Source organism: Camelus ferus, chromosome 35 (genome assembly GCF_009834535.1).
Source record: "Camelus ferus isolate YT-003-E chromosome 35, BCGSAC_Cfer_1.0, whole genome shotgun sequence".
Classification (NCBI taxonomy): domain Eukaryota; kingdom Metazoa; phylum Chordata; class Mammalia; order Artiodactyla; family Camelidae; genus Camelus; species Camelus ferus.
The window spans coordinates 115,923-135,481 of record NC_045730.1 but is presented as its reverse complement, the minus strand read 5'-3'; the positions used below and the strand labels follow the sequence as shown (position 1 = coordinate 135,481).

Here is a 19,559-nt window from a genome sequence, read left to right as displayed (position 1 = left end):
CACTGAATGCAACAAGGTAGGAACTGGAAAATATTACGTTGTGCCTAATACCTTAGAGAAGTACACATTTTTTCTTTTATTGGTGTTTGAAACTTCAACCAATTTTCACATGAAAATAATGACAATAACAAAATAATGATGGTACAGTAACACTATAAAGTAGAATCACTTATTTTATAAAAATAATCAATGGCTGAAATCCCATAGGGAGCATTCACTATTGAGTGGGAACGTCAACATAACTTTATTCTTTGTTAAAAAGGTTATTAAAAGTCTGTGCCACTTAAGGAGTGATGTTCTCTCAGCTGCACACACCTACGTATCTGTTTTAAAGTGTTACAGATCTGTTCAGTGACAATTTCAATTTCCGTTGGTCTGGCCTAAAAGCTAATTAGAGGCTCATCAATTTACCTCTCAGAAAATTTAACTTCGCATGAAGAAAAAGGGACAGGATTCTTCCTTCTGCGTCATTTCTAGACAGCTAGGTGACAAGGACCAGTGCTCCAGAGCAGAGCCTGGACCCGAGCAGACACTGGACCCTGCAGCCGAGTGGGGACGTTTGGGCCACTATTTAGTGGGTGCTTTAACTTTCTTAGGCCACTAGATTATGATTCTCTACCCCGTGGTATTACTTCTTACTCCCAAAAGAACTGTATACACAGGAAGTCAACTCAGTATGCTAAGCACAGCTGGAGGGAGGAGCAAACATTTCTTACATAACTGAGAAATCCTCGCGATGGCTTAAGCAAACTAATTATACATACACAACAGTAAAATACCTGAGCTGAGGACTCAGTCTCGCCCTAGCCCTCGCCCTCCCTCCACACCTGGACTCTGCTGGCAGGGCACGGTCTGTGCTCTTCTCACCCAGCTGGATCCCAGGACCTGTGCACACTTACAACAGAAGCAGCCTTTCTCAACCCTGGCCGTACCCCAGGACACTGGCTGACCCTTGTAAAATGCAGGGGTGGGGGGCGTTTGGAATTTCTAAGGGAAGGTCGTCCTGTGTTCTGCATCTGTCTGTTCATTCATTTATCTGTTAATTCCTCAGGTGGTTGTGACACACGGCAAGACGAAGTACTGATGGTGCAGACGTGGAGTTTAAAATGCGATCATATTTCCTGGACCCCAGGTTTCTAATCTTTGGGGAAAGGGAATTTGATGTAGCTGTAAATTCTCATTTTTAACAAAATCCCCAGTGAGTCCCAGGCACACAGACTTGTGAGAACTGTTAGCTGCCTGCTCCCCGTATGTCAGAGTAAAACAGAGGACAACACTCTCAGTGGCTCTGAAGCACAATCAACTGCTAACGCTTTCGTGCAAATGCTCCCGCATGGACGTTCTAGTGAGGGCATCGTTCCGTGCACCGCTTCCTGTGCTAAATGAAGAGCCTGGTGATCTGTTGAGTACATGGAAAAGAAAGGGTAGGAGGACCAAGAAGGCTGCTTTCTTCTCAGCTCTTGGGAAACCTACGTTCCCTTAAAAAAAAGAGAATGAAAACAAATGCTTCCAGCTACGTGCTCTGTCGTGCCAACTTTGAAGTATTTCGGGTGTGCCATTAAGACTGATATCCCACGTATCGATCTGATCATTAAATCGTACATGCATGCAAATTCAGGCATGACAGCAACCCACATCGGGCCAGCAGCCTTGCAGCACTACCTGTGGGGCGACGCACTGTTCAGGGGAACCACCAGCAGCAGCAGCAGGGCTGACGCGTCACTGCCGCGCTCACTCCACGTCCGGCCAGCTACACGGGGGGGGAGGGGGGCAGTTTCCTCTCTGGGCCTCCCACTGAATAAGGACCTCAAGCTCGACGGGGGCAGTGAGACACCCCGCTAGTGCTGAGAGGCAACAGTGGAGACAGGGGCTCTGCTGCGCGCTGCTCTGCCTCCACACACGCACAGGAGTATGTTTCTCTCCTTTCTGTGCTCTCAACACCAACCTATGAAGCACTTCACGGTTACTGGAATTCCAACCCCGTTTGGATTTAGAGCCGTAGAAAATAAAGCAATCCAGTGTTTCTATCTGGTTGAAATTCATGCAGTGCTAGAATCAGAGTATCTGTACAGGCATACCTGGTTTTATTGCATTTTGCAGACACTGTGTTTCTGTTTTGTTTTGTTTTTACAAATTAAAGGTTTGTGGCAACCCTGCGTCGAGCAAGTCTGTCGGCGCCCTTTTTCCAACAGCATCTGCTCACTTTTGTGTCTAAACGTCACATCTGGTTAACTCTCACACTGTTTTTGACTTTTTCATTATTATTGTATTTGTTAGGGAGATCTGTCATCAGCAATCTTTGATGTTACTACTTGGAAAGGACTATGCCTCGTTGAAGGCTCAGGTGATGGTTAATTAGCATTTTTTAGTGATAAAATATTTTTTAATTAAGGTATATACATTTTTTAGACATAATGCTACTGCACACTTAATAGACCACAGTACACTGTAAATACAACTTTTATATGCACTGGGAAACCAACACACTTCTGTGACTTGTTTGATTGTGATACTTGCTTTGTCACGGTCTAGAACCAAACCTGCAACATCTCCGAGGTATGCCTGTAGAGCTAACACACCCTAACTAGATCATGCTTTCTTCGAAACAGTAGGGAAAACCCTATTTTACTTGGCTTAAATTTAGGCACCTCTGTATTACATTGTTCACACAATTCCCCAGTTTAAATAAAGAAGGTCTATTTTCAGTTCCCACTTCCTTTCCACAGAAAATCCCCGAAATGCGTGGTTACTGCAGGCTCTCACAACACTCTGACTTTGGTTTCATCTGTTTAAACATTTTTAGGTGAACTGCTAACTGAGCATAACCATGTGCAACAACATTTCTTTCTTTTTGGGAAAACTCTAAATGCACAGAGGTCAGGCCCAGGGCCTTAATTTTACACTAAATGATAAAAAAAAAAAAGAGGATGAAAATTAGATTTTGTATCATGCTTAAATTTGCTTAGAGTAGTTCCCCCTCTTCAATGTGCAATCAGAAGTGGTGATACGAGCTTGGGAAAAAATGACTATTTCAGCAAAAGGAAAAGGAAACAAAGGGGATGGATGACTTCTGGGGCCAAACGGATGTGACCCACCCTCCACCCTTCACAGCTCCAACTCCGGGAAAATGTTACTACCCCAGAAAGTCTTCCACCCGCTTAATAAAGTGCCACTCTGGTTTAGACATCCTACTCCAGGGCTGACCCACTCTGGGTGTGCACCAGACCACGAGGAAAGCTTAAAGACCATGTCCATTAATGAATTCCGACAGGTGAACGTACTGATGGGAACAGATGAGCGATGCCAGCGGGGATGGGGCTGGTGCAAACGATGTGGTGTCCTCCCTCACGTGGCACACGCAAAGCCCTGTGCAAATCGCTGCAATGCAGACTCTCCCTCAGAGGAGAGCCAGCACCGTCCAGTGCTGCGGAGAGATGGCGCCGACACTGGTTCATGGAGGGGGCTGGGCCCTGGCAGTCCAAGCACCCCAGGCGTTCCTCGCGGGCGGTCCTGATGAGAACCACCGCGGGCTGTTCCCTTACACAAGCCCATGCCGTGGCCCAGCTAACCTCCGCCGGGCGAGCAGAGTCCAGAGGCACAGCTGCAGAACTCCTCTGCAGCGACACGGGCTCTGTCAGTCCCTCCCTCCACAGCTCAAACAGAAAGGCGCCTATCCTAAGTCGTGACTATTTGTTGGTTCTTCTCAGCTAATACACTGAAAACCTCAATGATGTTGGTGCTACAGGAGTCACCAAAAGAAGTCTCACGGCCAAGGAGGATTATTTTGTTGAAAGCCTTTATGTTAGTTTTTTTTTAAACTTGTTTCCCAATACATCTTTTCTGGTGACAAATCTGGGATCGACTGGAAATGCCCAACAAGAGCTGCACAGGGACACGCGGGCTGGTAGGACAGCGGCTGCCTGGACCCCCCGGTGTGTGCTGGCGGCTGGGGAGCCCGCCCGCCACGTGCAGGCTGAGGTGCCTGCTCACGGAAGGGGAGCAAACAAAGGAGAAAACCCTGAGCAGATGCACCATCTCCTCCAACGATCTGCAGGGACAGAGCATCTGCTGTAAGACACTTTCACGTCTGCCACACCTGTGGGCTTGCCTTCTGACACTTCCCGGTTATAATTTAGAGATCTGGTATTTCACAAAAGAGCACACAGCTCTGTCCAGGGCTGCACCCTGACTTCTGGGGACTTCTCAGGCGACGTGTTGTGTGACCTGCCCTACCTGACGTTCACAGCGGAGTTCGTGTCTGCTAGGTAAACCAGGACATTTAGACGGCTTGAGAAAAAGCCACTATAATGATTAGAAATTAGGGTAGCTTCTAAGGTAAACCATGTTGTCTGTAACGTAACTAAGCAGACAGCTCTTGCAAACAAGGTCAGAAAAACCGAAGATAATGCTGTATAAAATCTGTGGATTATTTCAGATCAATTCTCTCTCAGGCTTTGAAGAGCTGTACCTGGCCTCCACCTGCACTCAGGACTCCGCAGTGAAGGCCCTTCTGTAACAGTGCACACATAGCTCAGGGTCCAGAGTCAGTTCTGGTCACTGCTCATGTCGTCTGGCAGCACACAGCAGTGAATCTGGTCAGTATCTACAAAGAATAAAGAGAGACACTCCCTAGGACACGCCTACGCCACAAAGTTGTTGCGGCCATTTTTAGACAACAACAATCACACGGCTGAAGCCTTGTTGCGAGGGTGGGCAAGACGTCCGCTGACATGAGATGCTCTTAGGGACACTGCAGAGAACTGAGAGGCTGCTTCCCTTCAAGAGAAAAACAACAGAAAGTCTCGAATATCTTCTTGAGTAAGGGATTCTGAAGCCAGTAACAACAGCTGCTGGATTACAGCAAATCAGACGGGTCTAGGTGGACACCACAGACAAAACGTGGCTGAACAAACTCGGCCGCACGCAGGGCCTCGCAGTGGCTTTGGCGAAAGAAGGCAGGAGCAAGCCCGGGGCGCGAGGAGGCTTCTCCACAGCTGAGCACTGGCGACGACGCTCCAGCACCATCACTCGAAGGGACGTTCAGGGCTGAACAGCCTGGAGCTCTCAGTGTGCCCAGTGGCCTTGCTCTTCAGTTGTAGAAACTTATTTTAGCGAAGAATTTACTTGTGGAAGTACTACTTCAGTACAGCGAGTACTCAAAAGAAAGAAAGACACATGAAATCAGAAATCCAGGTGTCTTTTCCTCAGATGAAGGAAACCCATGCTGCTCACCTCACCAAAGCCGAGCCTCCAAGTCTGTTATGAACAAGGGCCTCGTCCTGTCTTGGGACTCCCAGTACCCAGAATGTTCTTCCCACAGCGGGCCTGACCAGAGGTGGGCAAACTTCTGTGAAAGCTGGATGGTGATTACCTTAGGCTCTGAGGACAACTGGTCAGTGACTGTCTCAACTACTCAGCTCTGCTACTGTGGCGCGAGCGCACTGTGAGTGACGTAACTCTTCCCTGAGCAGCTGTGCTCCAGTAAAACTGGCGGATACTGACACTGTAAATTTCTTGCAATTTTTACACCACAAAAATACTCTTTCTCTTTTGATTTTTCTTCAACCACTTAAAGAGTATAAAACCAAGTCTCAGCTCCTGAGCAGTACAAAAATACATGGTGGGCTTGACTCAGTCTGTGGGTCACAGTTTGCCAACCCCTGGACTGTACGCTCTGAGAGCAGGGCCCACGATGGCGAGTCCTGTGTCCTTCTGGGGCCCGTATGGCATCTACCACACAGCAAATGCTTAGTAAATACTGTCGGAACTGAACTGATGGCAGTCATCACTAACCAACTTAACTGCCTGTTAGAAAACACATTCCACCAATACGAGACCCTTCTGAAACGCGAAACATTTATTCACATCTAAGCCACGTTAGCACGTCCAGGCCACCATAAACCATTCTGTTTACTTCTGGTGTGTGCCCCACTTCAAGCCAGATGACGCAGAAGCATGGCTGCTGGCCTCTCACAGCCAGAGGCTCACCGGAGCACCACTGGGCTCACAGTGCTCTGGGGCACTTGCGGGAAAGCAGACTCCTGAGCCTCAGCCCCAGGATGTGCTTGGGTGCCTCTGGTACTGACGGCCTCAGGTGCTCACTGCAGAAACACAAATCTCCATGTAAGCTACCTACACTGTCTGGGGAATCAGGAAGCTCCAAGCCCTCCTCCATGTCTGTCTGTAACCACAGAAAAGAATCACAATCAATTTTAGCTGCACATAAACTGCCTGTGTTGTCACGGAAGTCAGGGGCTCTACAGAGTTCTCTACGACTTGTAACGATGACATACAAAGGAATCAAAGAAATTTTTATAAGAAACCCAACATCCGAGGCTTTAGCAGCAGAGCTGGTTGGCTGGGCGTGGCTGCAAGCCCTGCCATTTCTCCTCTGCACCACAGGGACCCCAGCAGCCCAGTAGTGACAATTTCTTCTTAGGCAGTTTTCTAAAAATATACCTAAGTTCAGGCCTGTCCACCACCAGTACCAACACACTGAAGTTAACTCTTCTCCACCAGGGAAGAGCAGAGTGGCACACTGGTGGTCAGCGCTGAGGGTGGACAACTCGCTCTGCGTTGGGGGCGCGTCACACTGGAGCACACGACACCTCCAGCTCCAGCCTGAATGTCCCACGGCCAGCCCAGCAACAGCCATTCACACTGTGGTTTCTGGCAATGTTTGTTTTTTTTTTTTTTTTTTTTTAACTTAGAGCAACTTTTAAAACCTCCCTTAAACTGTCATGAACATGCCTTCTTACTCACAGGTAACAGCTGAACTTGGAGGATAATTTAAATCACAAAGAATGTCTCGAGGCAGGTTTCTGGAGTGTGCTGCAAACATGACTCCACCCTCGTGCACTCCCTACCTGAGACGCTGGTCCTGCGTTGTCACTAACGTACAGGTTTCCAGACTCGTTCACAATTTTACAGAACAGCGCTGAATAGCCACTTCAGCTGTGTCTGTATTTACTAATCTTTACAAGGTCAACTCTTTGCTCTCCGAGGTCGGGAGGCTCTGATGACATAATCAGCTTTCTATCAGCCAGTCTACGGTGATTTATAAAGTATTAAAGTATAGTCTCAGATTAATTCTACAGGCCACACAACTGACTGGTAACGTGAAAACACGTAGCGTTTCTTTATCTACTCCTGTAAGCACTACATCGACACAGTCACAAAGAAACTGCTAAAATGCAGCTACAGGAAGAGGGTGTTACGTTCGCCCTGATGCGTCAGGACGTCTATCATCAAGATTCATTGTAGTTTTGGGGGTGACCTGAAGCTCTTTTGCGGCATGTTACAGGGACCCAAGAATATGAAAGGGGCACTCAGAAAAAGTCCGTGTGACACAGGTTGTATGGACTTGCTCCTTCCCTCTTCTGCCAACACTAGTCTTTAAAGAAAAACAAGATTCTACAGGCAGAGAAGGGATGGATTCTTCAATGGAGTAAGACTTTCCATTCTTTTCTGAAAATAACGTAGGTGTGTTGGGTCATGGAACGAGCATCACATGTTCTCTGCCTAACGAAGCCGACAACCGCCGATGAGAACACCATCTGCCCACCCGCCCCAGTCTCTCCCCTCCCACCCTGTGCATCTGTGGAGGCAAAAGGAAACCGTGTGCACTCTGTACGGATTTTCAGTTCATCAATATTGGAAATACCAGTGAGATTTCTGTATGTTTATATTAAGGTGTAACCATCTTGATATAGGAACCAGCCCAACTATTACCTCTTTAACCTCTTAGAGTTGAAAATAAAAGATAGAGTTCAATTAAGATTCTAAATAAGCCATAAAAAGATGCATCGTGAGGACAAAATACACCCAAAACATGTCATACTCATGTATAAGCCTTTCTGACCATAACTTGTTAAACTCATCATGGAAAGGCAATGTGGAAAGTACATGGATTTTTGTCTTGCTTGCTTGGATTGAGGCAGTTTTATGAAGAGATGAGATAATAATATATGAGATTTTACAGTTTTATAGCTTAGATCCAATTTAAACAATTCTTTATCGATCTTCCCATTACTTTTCCTCTAGTAAAGCCTGAAATGAATAGCAAATCTGCTTTATGAAGTACTTGGTTCAGACAAAGATATTTTTAAAAAATTAACTTTCTACTTTTGTGAGTATAAAAATGATATGATCCAGTTGTCTTTAAAAACTGTAAAAAAACATTTCATGAATGTTCATTTGAAGTTTTCAATACTATGATTGTCTACATTAAAAAAAAAAATGCTTCTCCTTCTAGCTTATTTAAAAATCAAATCTTCACTCCCGATTTGTTAATGTGAATCTTGAAGGTAAATGTACTTAACTTTCAGAATGAAAATATTACTAAATTTACCACACCAAAAAAGGAAGACTAATCAGAAAGCAAGAATAGTTTCACAGTAGACCTGTAACACAGAATACATGTTAAAAATATTTTCATTTAGCATTTTGTCCCATTTCATTCTGAACAGTAAATGAGACTTCTCCCTAATTTTGAAATTTAAAAATGTACTGCCTACATACTTAAGGAAAGAAAAATGGATTTAGAAGTAAATTTTCACCTCCAGTTTCAAAACACACCTTTCATCATGAGTAACAATGCAAATGACTCAATTCTAACTTACCCAGAACTAGGTTAACGTTGACAAGTCAGTATGTACCCATGGTGACCTCCTAAAAGCAACTTAGTCTTGGTTTAGTTTAGTTAACCAGTTAAATTCCTTCGTTTTCAGAGCTGCCTAATGAGTATACTGTACCCCACGTGAAAAAAAACATAGTACCTGGGGCTCGACATCCAATGCAGTTAACTTTTAATGCTTTCTATAGACTTCTTTCTGTGTATCTATTAAATTTCCTGTAAAATAGGTAACATCATTCTAAACATTATAAAGAGAACTTTCAACAGAAGGGAGACTTTAGGAGTAATTCCTATGAGTGCGGCTCTCTTCCCCCGTTCTCCTTAGATGCCTAATAATCAGGGATCAGAGAATCAGGAGCTTCAAACTTGGGAGAGCTTTTCAGATTAGACGTAGAACCAGTGTTCTTAAATACATAAAATTCTCCCATATAAACTCTTCTTCATTTTCGTATCTTCATTTTCTTGTGTTTCTGTATTTTATTAGTGGGTCAAGTTGATTTACCATATAATTTATATAACATAAAATTTTAAATTTGGGATCCTTAAACAGAAAAATGCCATCTGAAACATCTGTGGGCAGATGAATATTTTATAGCTTTTAAAGACATACTGGAATAATATATCCCCTGTCCAATACCTAGAATGGTACTTTCTCTTTTATGACTTAAAGAATATGAATAGTAATATAACATTTTCATATTATTACAAGACAACCATAAAAAGCTAAGACAGGGGCAGGGAAGTAAGAGGTGCAAACTACAATGTATAATAAATAAGCTACAGGATACACAGTACAACACAGGGAAGAAAGCCAATATTTTATAGTGACTAAATGGAACATAATCTTTAAAAACTGTGAATCACTATGTTTTACACCTGAAACTTACATAATACTGTATATCAACTATACCTCAATAATTTAAACAAAAGACACCCAACTTAAAAAAAAAATCTTTGAGTGGATTTCACTGGAACCCACGTCCGGCAACGGAGGCAAGGAGGTCAGTGCATCTTCCCATCCTAGTACTTTCTATGTGTGCACAGTTCAGAGCCCAGCTTCTGCTCCCTAATGACACACAGGAGTCCAAATATAAAATTTCCATTTATCTGAATTTAAAAGGAGCAATAACATGAGTCTAAAATTCCTCAAAGTTATGAAAACGAAATTCACTTATGTAAGGAGCACGAACATACTAAAAGAGTGGAGGAAATAGGGGCCCACTTTCAAAATACTGTTGTCTCAGAATTGTTAAGCTGGAAAGTGCCCACTATTTTGCTTTCCTGTACAGTTTCTTCTCCCTGCATTTAATCTTTTGATTTTCAGGAGCAAACACAGCACTGCTGGATACTAAAGAAAGTAACCTGCGCTCTGCACATCGCACCGCATCTCACTGGGGCTCACACAGCTGCGGTGTAGCGCGTGCTATACAATCAGCCGTGCACACGAGGAACAGGAAGGCAGCAGCGGCGACCTGATTTACACCCTGCCTTTAGAATTCTTCCAAGTCATAGCTGTGGCTTGAGGGGGAGAACAAATGCCAGGCCACCTATGAGGTTGACATCTGATACCAAACGTGCTTCTCTTGGAGTAGTACAGGCATTTAGATGTGCAGTTATAACACTGCACTGTCTTATACACAGTAAGTAGCCATAAGCCACATGTGCCAGGCTGAAACCCAGCTCCTGGATTGCCAAGCCAGATGCCCAGTGGCCCCTGGCTGGCCTACTGGACAGCACAGAGAGAACACTCCCATCTCCACAGAAAGACCTATCAGACAGCATGATCTAAAAGGCAACATGGTGCCAGCCTCGGGATGATCCTGGGGGTTTTTGTAACAGATCACCTTGCCCATGTATTAAAAACCCAAGTATGTATCACTTAAATAGTACCATGATGCTCACCAGCAAGGGTGGAGGCCAGCAAGTGTGCAGTGCATGCACACACACACACATGCGTGCACACGCACACATGCGCACAGTGCAGACACGCATGCACACGTGCAGTTCTCACACAGACATGCACGCACACTCGCGTGCTCACAGGCACACACACTCGCATATGCTCTTGTGCACACACACAGGCCTGCCTTCTGTAACCACAGCATCAAAGGATAAAATGACTGTGTAACCCGTCAACTATATAAATGAAAATGAAGGAACATCAGGAAGAGACATCCATTTGTAGCCTATCATACTGGTAACAAAAAAATTGGAAAATACTTTCAATGTTGGTATAAATCAGTATAATCTTCTGAAGGACAACTCGGTAACTTTTATCACAAGTTGAAATGTGCTTATTATTTAAATTTAAGAATTCCACTTCAATGAATTTATCCTATGAAGGTGATCAGAATTATGTAGATGTGTGAAAATTAATTTTCTTTCTTTTTAAAAAATATAATTGACTACATTTTATTTTAAACGTAGATCCTTTTAGCAAATAAAATCCTTGAAGCAGTCATCACTTAAAAGTTATGGTTTTCTTTTTTTTCCCTGGAAAATTCATGGCTATTTCAGGAATATAAAATTCAAATATATCTAAATACAACAAAATATAAGCTTCAGTTTCATACAGAAGTTACTTATAATGAGAAGACTGCTCTTCCAGGTGGAAAGTGCGGCACCGCTCTGGACATGGCTACGTGAGTGTCCCATCCAGCAGGTGAGTTTCAGTGCAATGTTGCTGGTCAGACGGAACAGGGAAACAACGTAAATGTACATCAGGGGAGCCCTTTCACAGTGTGACATGTAGAAAAGAGATGTCTGGGACACTGCTGAGTGGAAGCAAACTGGCTGCAACCAGTCATTTACGTAGCCATTGCTCCATCGAGTTACACAGATGGATACAAATGAACTGGCGAGTGTGTGCACATAGGAGAGGTCTGTGAAAACATTCACCTGCCATGTGACAGAATTTCTGGGATTTTTTTCTCTCTCTCTCTTTTTTGTTTTTTTTTGGTTTTTTTTTTTTTTTTTTTTGCTTTATCTTCCTCTAAATTATTTGAAGTTTTTACTTTAAGAAGTAATTTAAAATTCCCTTTTTTAAAAAAAATTAATAAGAGATCTCAGTAACAAGAGTGGGAAACAGGATATTACTTGAACATTTTTTTCGAAGCAAAATACTAACCTGATATTCAAAGGCTACTTTTCATTAACAATCTATTGTATCTGTAAAGTAATAGTTTAATTATTGTTTGGAAAGGCAGACATTCCAAAGAAATGTCCTCAGGGTTCTGAGATTCTTGGGACTTACTATGAAAGTTGATTGCATTATTTTAAATTGGGGAAAATTCCCATCACTGCCCTCTTAAAATATTTTGGAATTAGTCAGATACATGAGATAAAGTTGCTTGAGTTGAAGTAAATTTAGTAACAGGGCTGACAGCTGGGTGAGAGACACCGCCTCAGTGCTGTAAGCGACAGAGGTCATGTAAAATCAAAATAGTCTTCTTATCACTATAAAACATTAGAAATATTTTAATCTTCAATTTTAGATAGTAGTGACTGACTTCCATCCACTATTTTTACCTGTATTAAAATGTGGCTCTGGCATCTTATCTTTAAAATTCCTCATTAGCATATCTAATTAATACATATACATACATCTTTCCAAACACTAGTTAAAGAGAAAACTAGAGATCATTATGCTGATTTGGAACCATAATTCTTAAGTTTCAGTGTATAAACTCAGTCTTCTTAGTACAAGAATATTTAAATCTAGTTCGTCACTCATAATAAAAAAGCTTTACTTGAAGTTTTGACACATTGTTTAAAAAAAAAATCAACCAAAAACCAACCAAAAAAGATACATAAAATTCTGTTAGAATTCAAGGTTATCATTGCCCGTTCTCACAGGAAAGAAATTGTTAGTACTTATCTTTTTCTTGAATGTAACAATTTAAAAAATGGGACAGATCTAACACAGAAATAACTATTTCTTTGGAAGTTTTAAAGCTCAAGGCAAAACTCACCATCCCCAACCCAGACAGACAGAGGCTCTTTGACTCTGACGAGAGAGAAGCTCACAGGCTAGGACACGAATGTGTGGGTCACAGCACCCTTTCAGAAGCACAATCACACCACAGTGTGAGAGCATGTAGGCTGACAGAGACAAAACCAAAACCAAAGGGGAGAAAAGAAAGGCAGGGTGGAATCAGCTACACTCTGCTTTGGCCACCACGTTTCTGCGTGAGCTAGCAACCCACCGAAATTTTTAAAATTTCATTCTATCAGTAAAGAGTAAACATGTCTAGAAAATGGACACTGACAACTTGATAGTGAATACTGATGGAGAAAGTATTCACATTTTCTTCAAAGATATAATCATTCAATTTCCATACTTAATAAAAGGAATATAAAACAGCTGCCATAAAGTCTAATCCATCCTCAAAAATCCCATGTTTTGTTTAAATGTTTTACTATGAAAATATGAACTAAATATTAGATATTAAAAAGCTATGGCTGTAAAGACACAAGTGGGTGTGCTGAGAATTTTATTTCCTAAGTCCCTGAGTCCCTATTATTTGATCAGTGACCACACATCTTTCATATTTTCACTACCTTAATGTTTTAGTTCTTTAGATCTCATTAAGTCTGCACTTCCTCTAGTATAAATTGTTACCGAAAACAACAGGAGATAAATATTGAATTTTAAAACCCAAATCCATGAGAGTAAAATATGAGTATTAACGCAGTTCCCACACAACCAATTACACAGATTTCTTGTAGCCATCATAAATTCTGGCAGATCTCAAAGAGCGGGTCTATACCTTAAGGCTTGATAAGGATCTATGCAGATGTAAGGATTTATTACTACTTATGTAGCATGTAATTTTAAGTCATCACCACACATTCCTCCCATGCTATCCCACTGTCTTCTTTGTGTGTACAGGAGATGGACAGTAGTGTCCTCAGGTAACACAAAGCCACAGTCACCAAGGGGAGACTAGAATGGACCCTGTATTTTGCTCATCATATTGGCAAAGGAGCCCGGAAATTTTTGGCTGATATCAAAGAGGGGATAATCATGAAGACAAAAAATTTCTTGGAAGACTAAATGAATATTTAAGCTATTCAAGTATTACGAAACATATTCACAAACAGGACACATGAGTAATCTAGGCAAACTGCATGCTTCCAAGTAAGTATCTTAACAATTTTAAGTACAGAACAACAGTTGCAATCAAATAATTGCTTACCAATAATCACCATCAATGCCATATGTAATGTAGAATTTAGGCAACACACATCACTCACACACACATACAAACCCCGCATCTGCAACCAACAACCACAGCCAGGTAAACTTTTCAGAGGGGAAATACACAAATGACAACCCTTGTGGGAAGTACCTATTTTACCCACCAGACTATTTCACTTCACTTTAAATAATTTGAAGTCTTCATACGCCACTGTTCCATCCCTCCACCCTCCAAATAAAAGAAAGAAACTAAACCCATCATACGACAAAAAATAGGGGAACATTACATGGATATAAAATGGGAAGTAAATACACAATGTCTCCAACAAGGCGCCTTCTGCTACCTGTGTTTTCTGAGCAGGAGAGAGACTGACTGAACAGACCTTGGTACGGGAGAGTGGTTCTTGATTCCCAAAGGCTATCCATTCAAGAAGTCACACAATCCAGAGGGAATTGTAAAGTAAGAGAAGAGAATATATTTTCACATGATTAAAACTTTCTAAAATCCATACCTGAACATGATATGGGTTCTGTGACATCCGTTTATGAGTGTTCTATGTCCATTTACCACCATTTCAGTAGATAACCCCCACCCTCCAGGGCTTCATCCATTAACCTGGCAAGACCACCTGGGATATCTGTGCGCAGCTATTAGAAACGAATTCCAACCCTCTGACCAGCACGTTAAAGCTCGTAGGTACTCACCCTGCAAACTGGGCACTGCCAGTGACTACTGCTGTCTCTAAGCCTGTACTCATCAGACAAACACTTGGAATGATACACACGAAAACACAGGTCACATATCAACACCTCTCCAGGCAAATGGCATTCAAAACAATACCAGTCATGATTTTCTGTTTCCCAGTCCTACAAAAAATACAAAATAATTTCGTATGACAGTTTGTCAATATCTGCAATGACTAAGAACAAAATTGAAACTAAAGTCCATCAGAGGTTAGGCATTATAAACAATTTTAGACATTTACTGTATTAAAATAAGAGGGAAAAATACCTAGAAATTTGCTTCTTTAAATTTTTAATTCTCTCCTAAACATATTAATATTCAGAAATATCTTGAGATGATCTGATAACAAAACCAGTCCAAAATGAAGTAAGTCCAAAGCCACTCCCAGTTCTGACATTATCTTTCAGTGTTTACACAATCTATGGAATAATGTCTTCAGTAAATGGAACACCCCAAAGCAACATCTATAACTTAGTATTTCAAATAAACAAACCTCTGTTTTGTTCTGATTTTTAAAAGATATCATTAGGTACTTAGCACACTTTGGGAGCAGAGAGGAGCAATAAGTGGTGATGCTCACTATTCTTATCTTCTCATCCATGGTTTGGATGCCTTATTGAAAATAACCATTAATCAGAATGTCCATGTTCTGATAGGCTGTCAAATTTTCAGGGTCTGTTGAATTTGGAAAAATAAATTGAAAATGTGAAACTAAAGCTTTAATCACATTCTCCAAAGGACATCACCATAGAGAAACAAAAAAGGAAGCAGGCTTATTTTCTTATTGGAACTATTCCTGGAAATAAAAGAACATAACTGCAGGTATACAGGTGTTCCTCAACATTTTCTTTTTTGTTCATTCTTTTTGTACAGCCGTTTAAACATAATCAGGAAGACAGTGAAAGTTCTCTTAATTTAAAATTCATTCTTCTAAATATCACTCTTAGCTTTTATCAAAAAATACCTATGTTAAGAGTGACGGATAATTCTCAGTCTTCTTCTGTTGATGTGGTAGCTATGTGAACAAGGGTTAAACCCAGATTTAGTGTAACCAAGGCCACTTCCAATGGGATCCTGAAATTCCAAATGTGGGCTCTGCCATCATTTTTCTTTTTACAAACCACTGTCTACACTCTGCTTCCGAGGGCAAGCAGCTTTTTCATTCCTTCTTACGTCAGTGACGCCCCCAGTAAACGGGCTTTAACACAGCACTTGTCTAAGAAGCACTGACTCTGTGGCACCTACAGTTAAAATGTGTTACTGCTAGACCACATGAGAGGGTACTATCCTCTCCTTCAAAAGGGAAGACAGTTACTAATGTTCTGAAATTCACATCTTCCAATCCATATTCAGAGTCATGGCTAGAGTACATTAGTAAGTTCTGCAAAACTGTAAACTTATTGGTTTGCTTTTTAGTAAGAAACTGCTGGTCTTTACCAACCAAATAATAAAAAAGCACAACCATTTTTCATTGTCTGCTGCACATGTACAAACTCTCTAACTTACTGTGGAGAAGTAATTTCAGTCAGACTGCTTAAACATTCATTAAGATACTGATTTGGCATACAACCCTCTCTGCACATGGTAGAAAAAAACCTACCCCCAAGTGTGACATGGCAGTGCCACAGGGACACAGTGAGCGTGTGGTGCCTGGCTGTGCTGAAATGATAATGACTGATGCACCACTGCGCACAGCTCAGAAGTAAACTGTATTTTAGCTATTTCAATGTTTCTATCAAAAATCATTGATAAATTAGCTTTCAGAAGAGACATTTTGTTATATTTTTAATTAACAGAGCTCTTTCCAAGTTTAAAACAAAATATTTTTGAATATTTTCCTCACAGCTGTTCAGAAACATCTTTAAGGCTTTTGGTGGCTTATATGTTACTCATTATTAACAAAAGAAACTGCCATTCTGCATCATTTGATTTTTTTTTACATTAATTCATCTTCCTGTGATTCTCAAAATGGTAATTATTAGGTTAACTAAGAAAAGGAAGCAAGAGAGGGCAATTGTGGTGCACAGCTCCAGCCTCCCCATACCATCTTCTCCCATCCACCTATGAAAGGAAGATGGAAACGGATCTTTCTTCAATGGGTGTTTAATGCTAGACCCAGGTTTTCATGAAAATTATAGAAATGAAAGTGTCATTCAAATGAAGTAAAAGTAGAGAAGTATTTGACTGTATGTTTATATAATGGCATACAACTAACGGTCATCTGATATAAAAGAAAGTACTGGCTGGGAGCATATGTGCTGTTCATTCTTTCAATCTTTGCAAAAGCTGTTTAGAATACACAAAACACACAGAAGTCAAGTTCAAAAGTTACTACATTCTGAATCCAGGAAACATTTTTCTGAGGTATAAATGATACAAACATGTTTATTATAGGCAGAGTTGCCTACAGACTGTCTTTTAGTAAACAGAATTCACTATTCATATAGTGCTTTTGACTAATGTGCACCAAAAAGCTACACTTGTATTTTCACTGGATTTCACCAGAGGTCAGCAACTACTCTACCTGCAGCCTGAACAACATCATGATATGTGAAATGCCACTTCAATAGGAGAAAAGTTTTTAAAAAGCAAACCTACTAGCACAAAATCCCAAACTAGAAGCAATGTAAAGATAGTATGGTTTTAATGAACAATTCTAGCAAGAGTTAACTAAGCTAGCCTAAAGAAAGATAGAAATGTAGTACAAAAAAAAAAAAAAAAAGCAGAATTAAAGTAAAAATGACATAGTGCAAAATTAGTTCACCTTGTTTAGGGTTGCTGTCCTGGAGAAAGGCTGCATACTATAGGCCTTTCAAAATAAAAACAAAATAATCTTGATCTCTCTACTGTAACTTTTCTCAGTATCAGGCAATACACAGAGCTAAAGGGATTTTGTACATGGCCAAACTGTTTATTACTTGCTGTACGACACGTTATTTAGCAGATGATATCAACTGATAATCTATGAATGTTCTAATCATTAATGAAAAGACAGTAGCATGCAAACTCAAGAGTCATCACTGGTTTAACAGGAAACTTCAGAAACTAACACGAAAGCTACAAATGGACACAGAGAAAATCTCTCTCTAGGAATTCATGTGCCATGAAACCTACAAAGATGTTAGAAAAACATGTTACTAACAAATTCAATGTCATTATAAATTTGCACAAGACCATGAATGTGCGTCTCACTGATCTGAAACTGGTTCAAGCTGGATTTTTCTTATAAACTGGGAGTGATGAATGTGACTATGGTGTGAAGGTTATGCAGGCTTCCTCAGAACCTATTAGAAAACATTCTACCATCAAGAAGCAGCCTGCATATTCACGTCTCTGTCACTATTTATAGCATTTTGTTAAGATTCTGGAGCCAGACTGGCTCAAACCTGAGCTCCTGCGCTCACGGGCTATGTGATCTGGGGCAGAACACTTAGTTTCTCTGTGTATCATTTTCTATCTGTAAAGTGAACAAAATAACAGTGCCTGGTTCACAGGGTTTTTGTTAAGGACCAAACGAGTTTCTACGCTTGGTACCTGGTAGCTGGTGCCATTTAGATGGTCTGTTTGCTACAGTGCACAATCAGGAACTGACATGTCACAAAATGATGTGATCCTTGTGATTGTGCACGTGCAGATGTCTTCAGGACTTTAAGTTCGTTATGACATCTGCTCTCCCAACATTTCTGTAAGCCAGATGGAGCAAGAAAAGCTGTTAACTTGGTTTAGAGATAACACTGAAGCAAGAGGGCTCAGTGGAAAAACTGTGCCTGAATAGGGCCTCCAAAACTATCCACCCTCATCAGTCAAAAGACTCCAACTTTTAAGTTAATTCCCTATTTCTACATGGTGTGCAGATAAAGCTTACATTATCAAATATGTGTTTGATGTGGTCTTTTAACATAGACACAATGTAAAATTAATTCTCTACAACTCTAGGTTTAGTCTAATTCTGTTAATAAATTCAGTTAATCATTGAGGTAAGAATTTGATGATTAAATATTTTCAGTAATTTTAAATATTATTTTAAAATTAAAATACTAAAACACTGCTTAGTGAAGTAAGATTTGGAAGGGGGCGAAAAATGAAAAGAACTCTCACATACACAAACACACACACACAAGCTGTTAAGAATATAACAGGATAGCATTACCCAAAATACTGTATTAAATAAAATGGAAAATCTTCACCAAAGCGAGAATAACTTCTAAGTTTAACTACATTACAGTCTGTTTTGCACATAGAACCATAGTATAATTGGTTCCTAATTAACAGTCACCAATAATTTAGGTACTACTGAATACTGTACTTAGTAAAGAAAAGAACTGTTTTGTATTTTTGTATCTGAGACAGGTAATGGACTTTTGGAAGAAATGTGTAGTTCTGCACATAATTAACATAAATATAGTAAAATGTATTACACATTTTTTTAAAAAATCAATGGAATTCAAGGGGCATAAAGGTTTGCATTTAGGGTATTTAAAACATATAATTGATGAATTTGACAACTGTAACAAGAAAAATGAAAAGAGTCAAACTTAAAAAATATTCTTCCTTCACTAAGCTACATACATGAAGTGGGCTAGGAGAGCCAAGGGATTTGAATTCAGCAGGCCTCTCAATACTTTTTCAAGAACAAAGCAAGGGAGCACCACTTGCCATGACTGTTTAAAGGTGTGATTTCTGAAGATAAGACATAAATCCCGTACCACCTCTTACACAAAAGATGTGAGCTTAGCTAAGTTTCAAGAGGTATATTAACCATAGTTTCTTTTAGACTGGTCCTTCTGAATCGGGAGAGGGGGAAAATTGCCTATCTTTGCCCCTCTGTAGATTAAGGCTAAATCCATTCATCCCCAAAACATGTAAATATCTTTAAGAAACCACAAAATTTGTACTTTCATTAATTAATGCTTCTTAAAAGGTATCAACCTTAAATAAGTGAGAAAAAGTAAAAAAAAAAAAAAGAAAAAAAGAAGTTG

At 40.7% G+C, this 19,559-nt stretch overlaps 1 protein-coding gene across 14 annotated transcripts in view; it reads right to left on the bottom strand.

Moving 5' to 3' along the window:
• Nucleotides 1–19,559, bottom strand: part of ZMYND11 (zinc finger MYND-type containing 11) — an 87,602-nt gene that overhangs the window by 18,211 nt on the left and 49,832 nt on the right. For 6 of the 14 annotated variants that reach the window (XM_032473893.1, XM_032473895.1, XM_032473894.1 and 3 more), the window contains exons 4-5: nt 17,345–17,389; nt 14,541–14,702 (exon numbers count right to left, since the gene is read on the bottom strand). The exons of 4 other annotated variants lie outside the window; for them this stretch is intronic. In XM_032473893.1, the coding sequence (XP_032329784.1) occupies nt 14,541–14,702; nt 17,345–17,389 (207 nt within the window). The remainder of the gene's footprint in view (nt 1–14,540; nt 14,703–17,344; nt 17,390–19,559) is intronic. 4 more of the 14 variants (XM_032473900.1, XM_032473898.1, XM_032473899.1 and 1 more) reach the window with 1 other exon arrangement.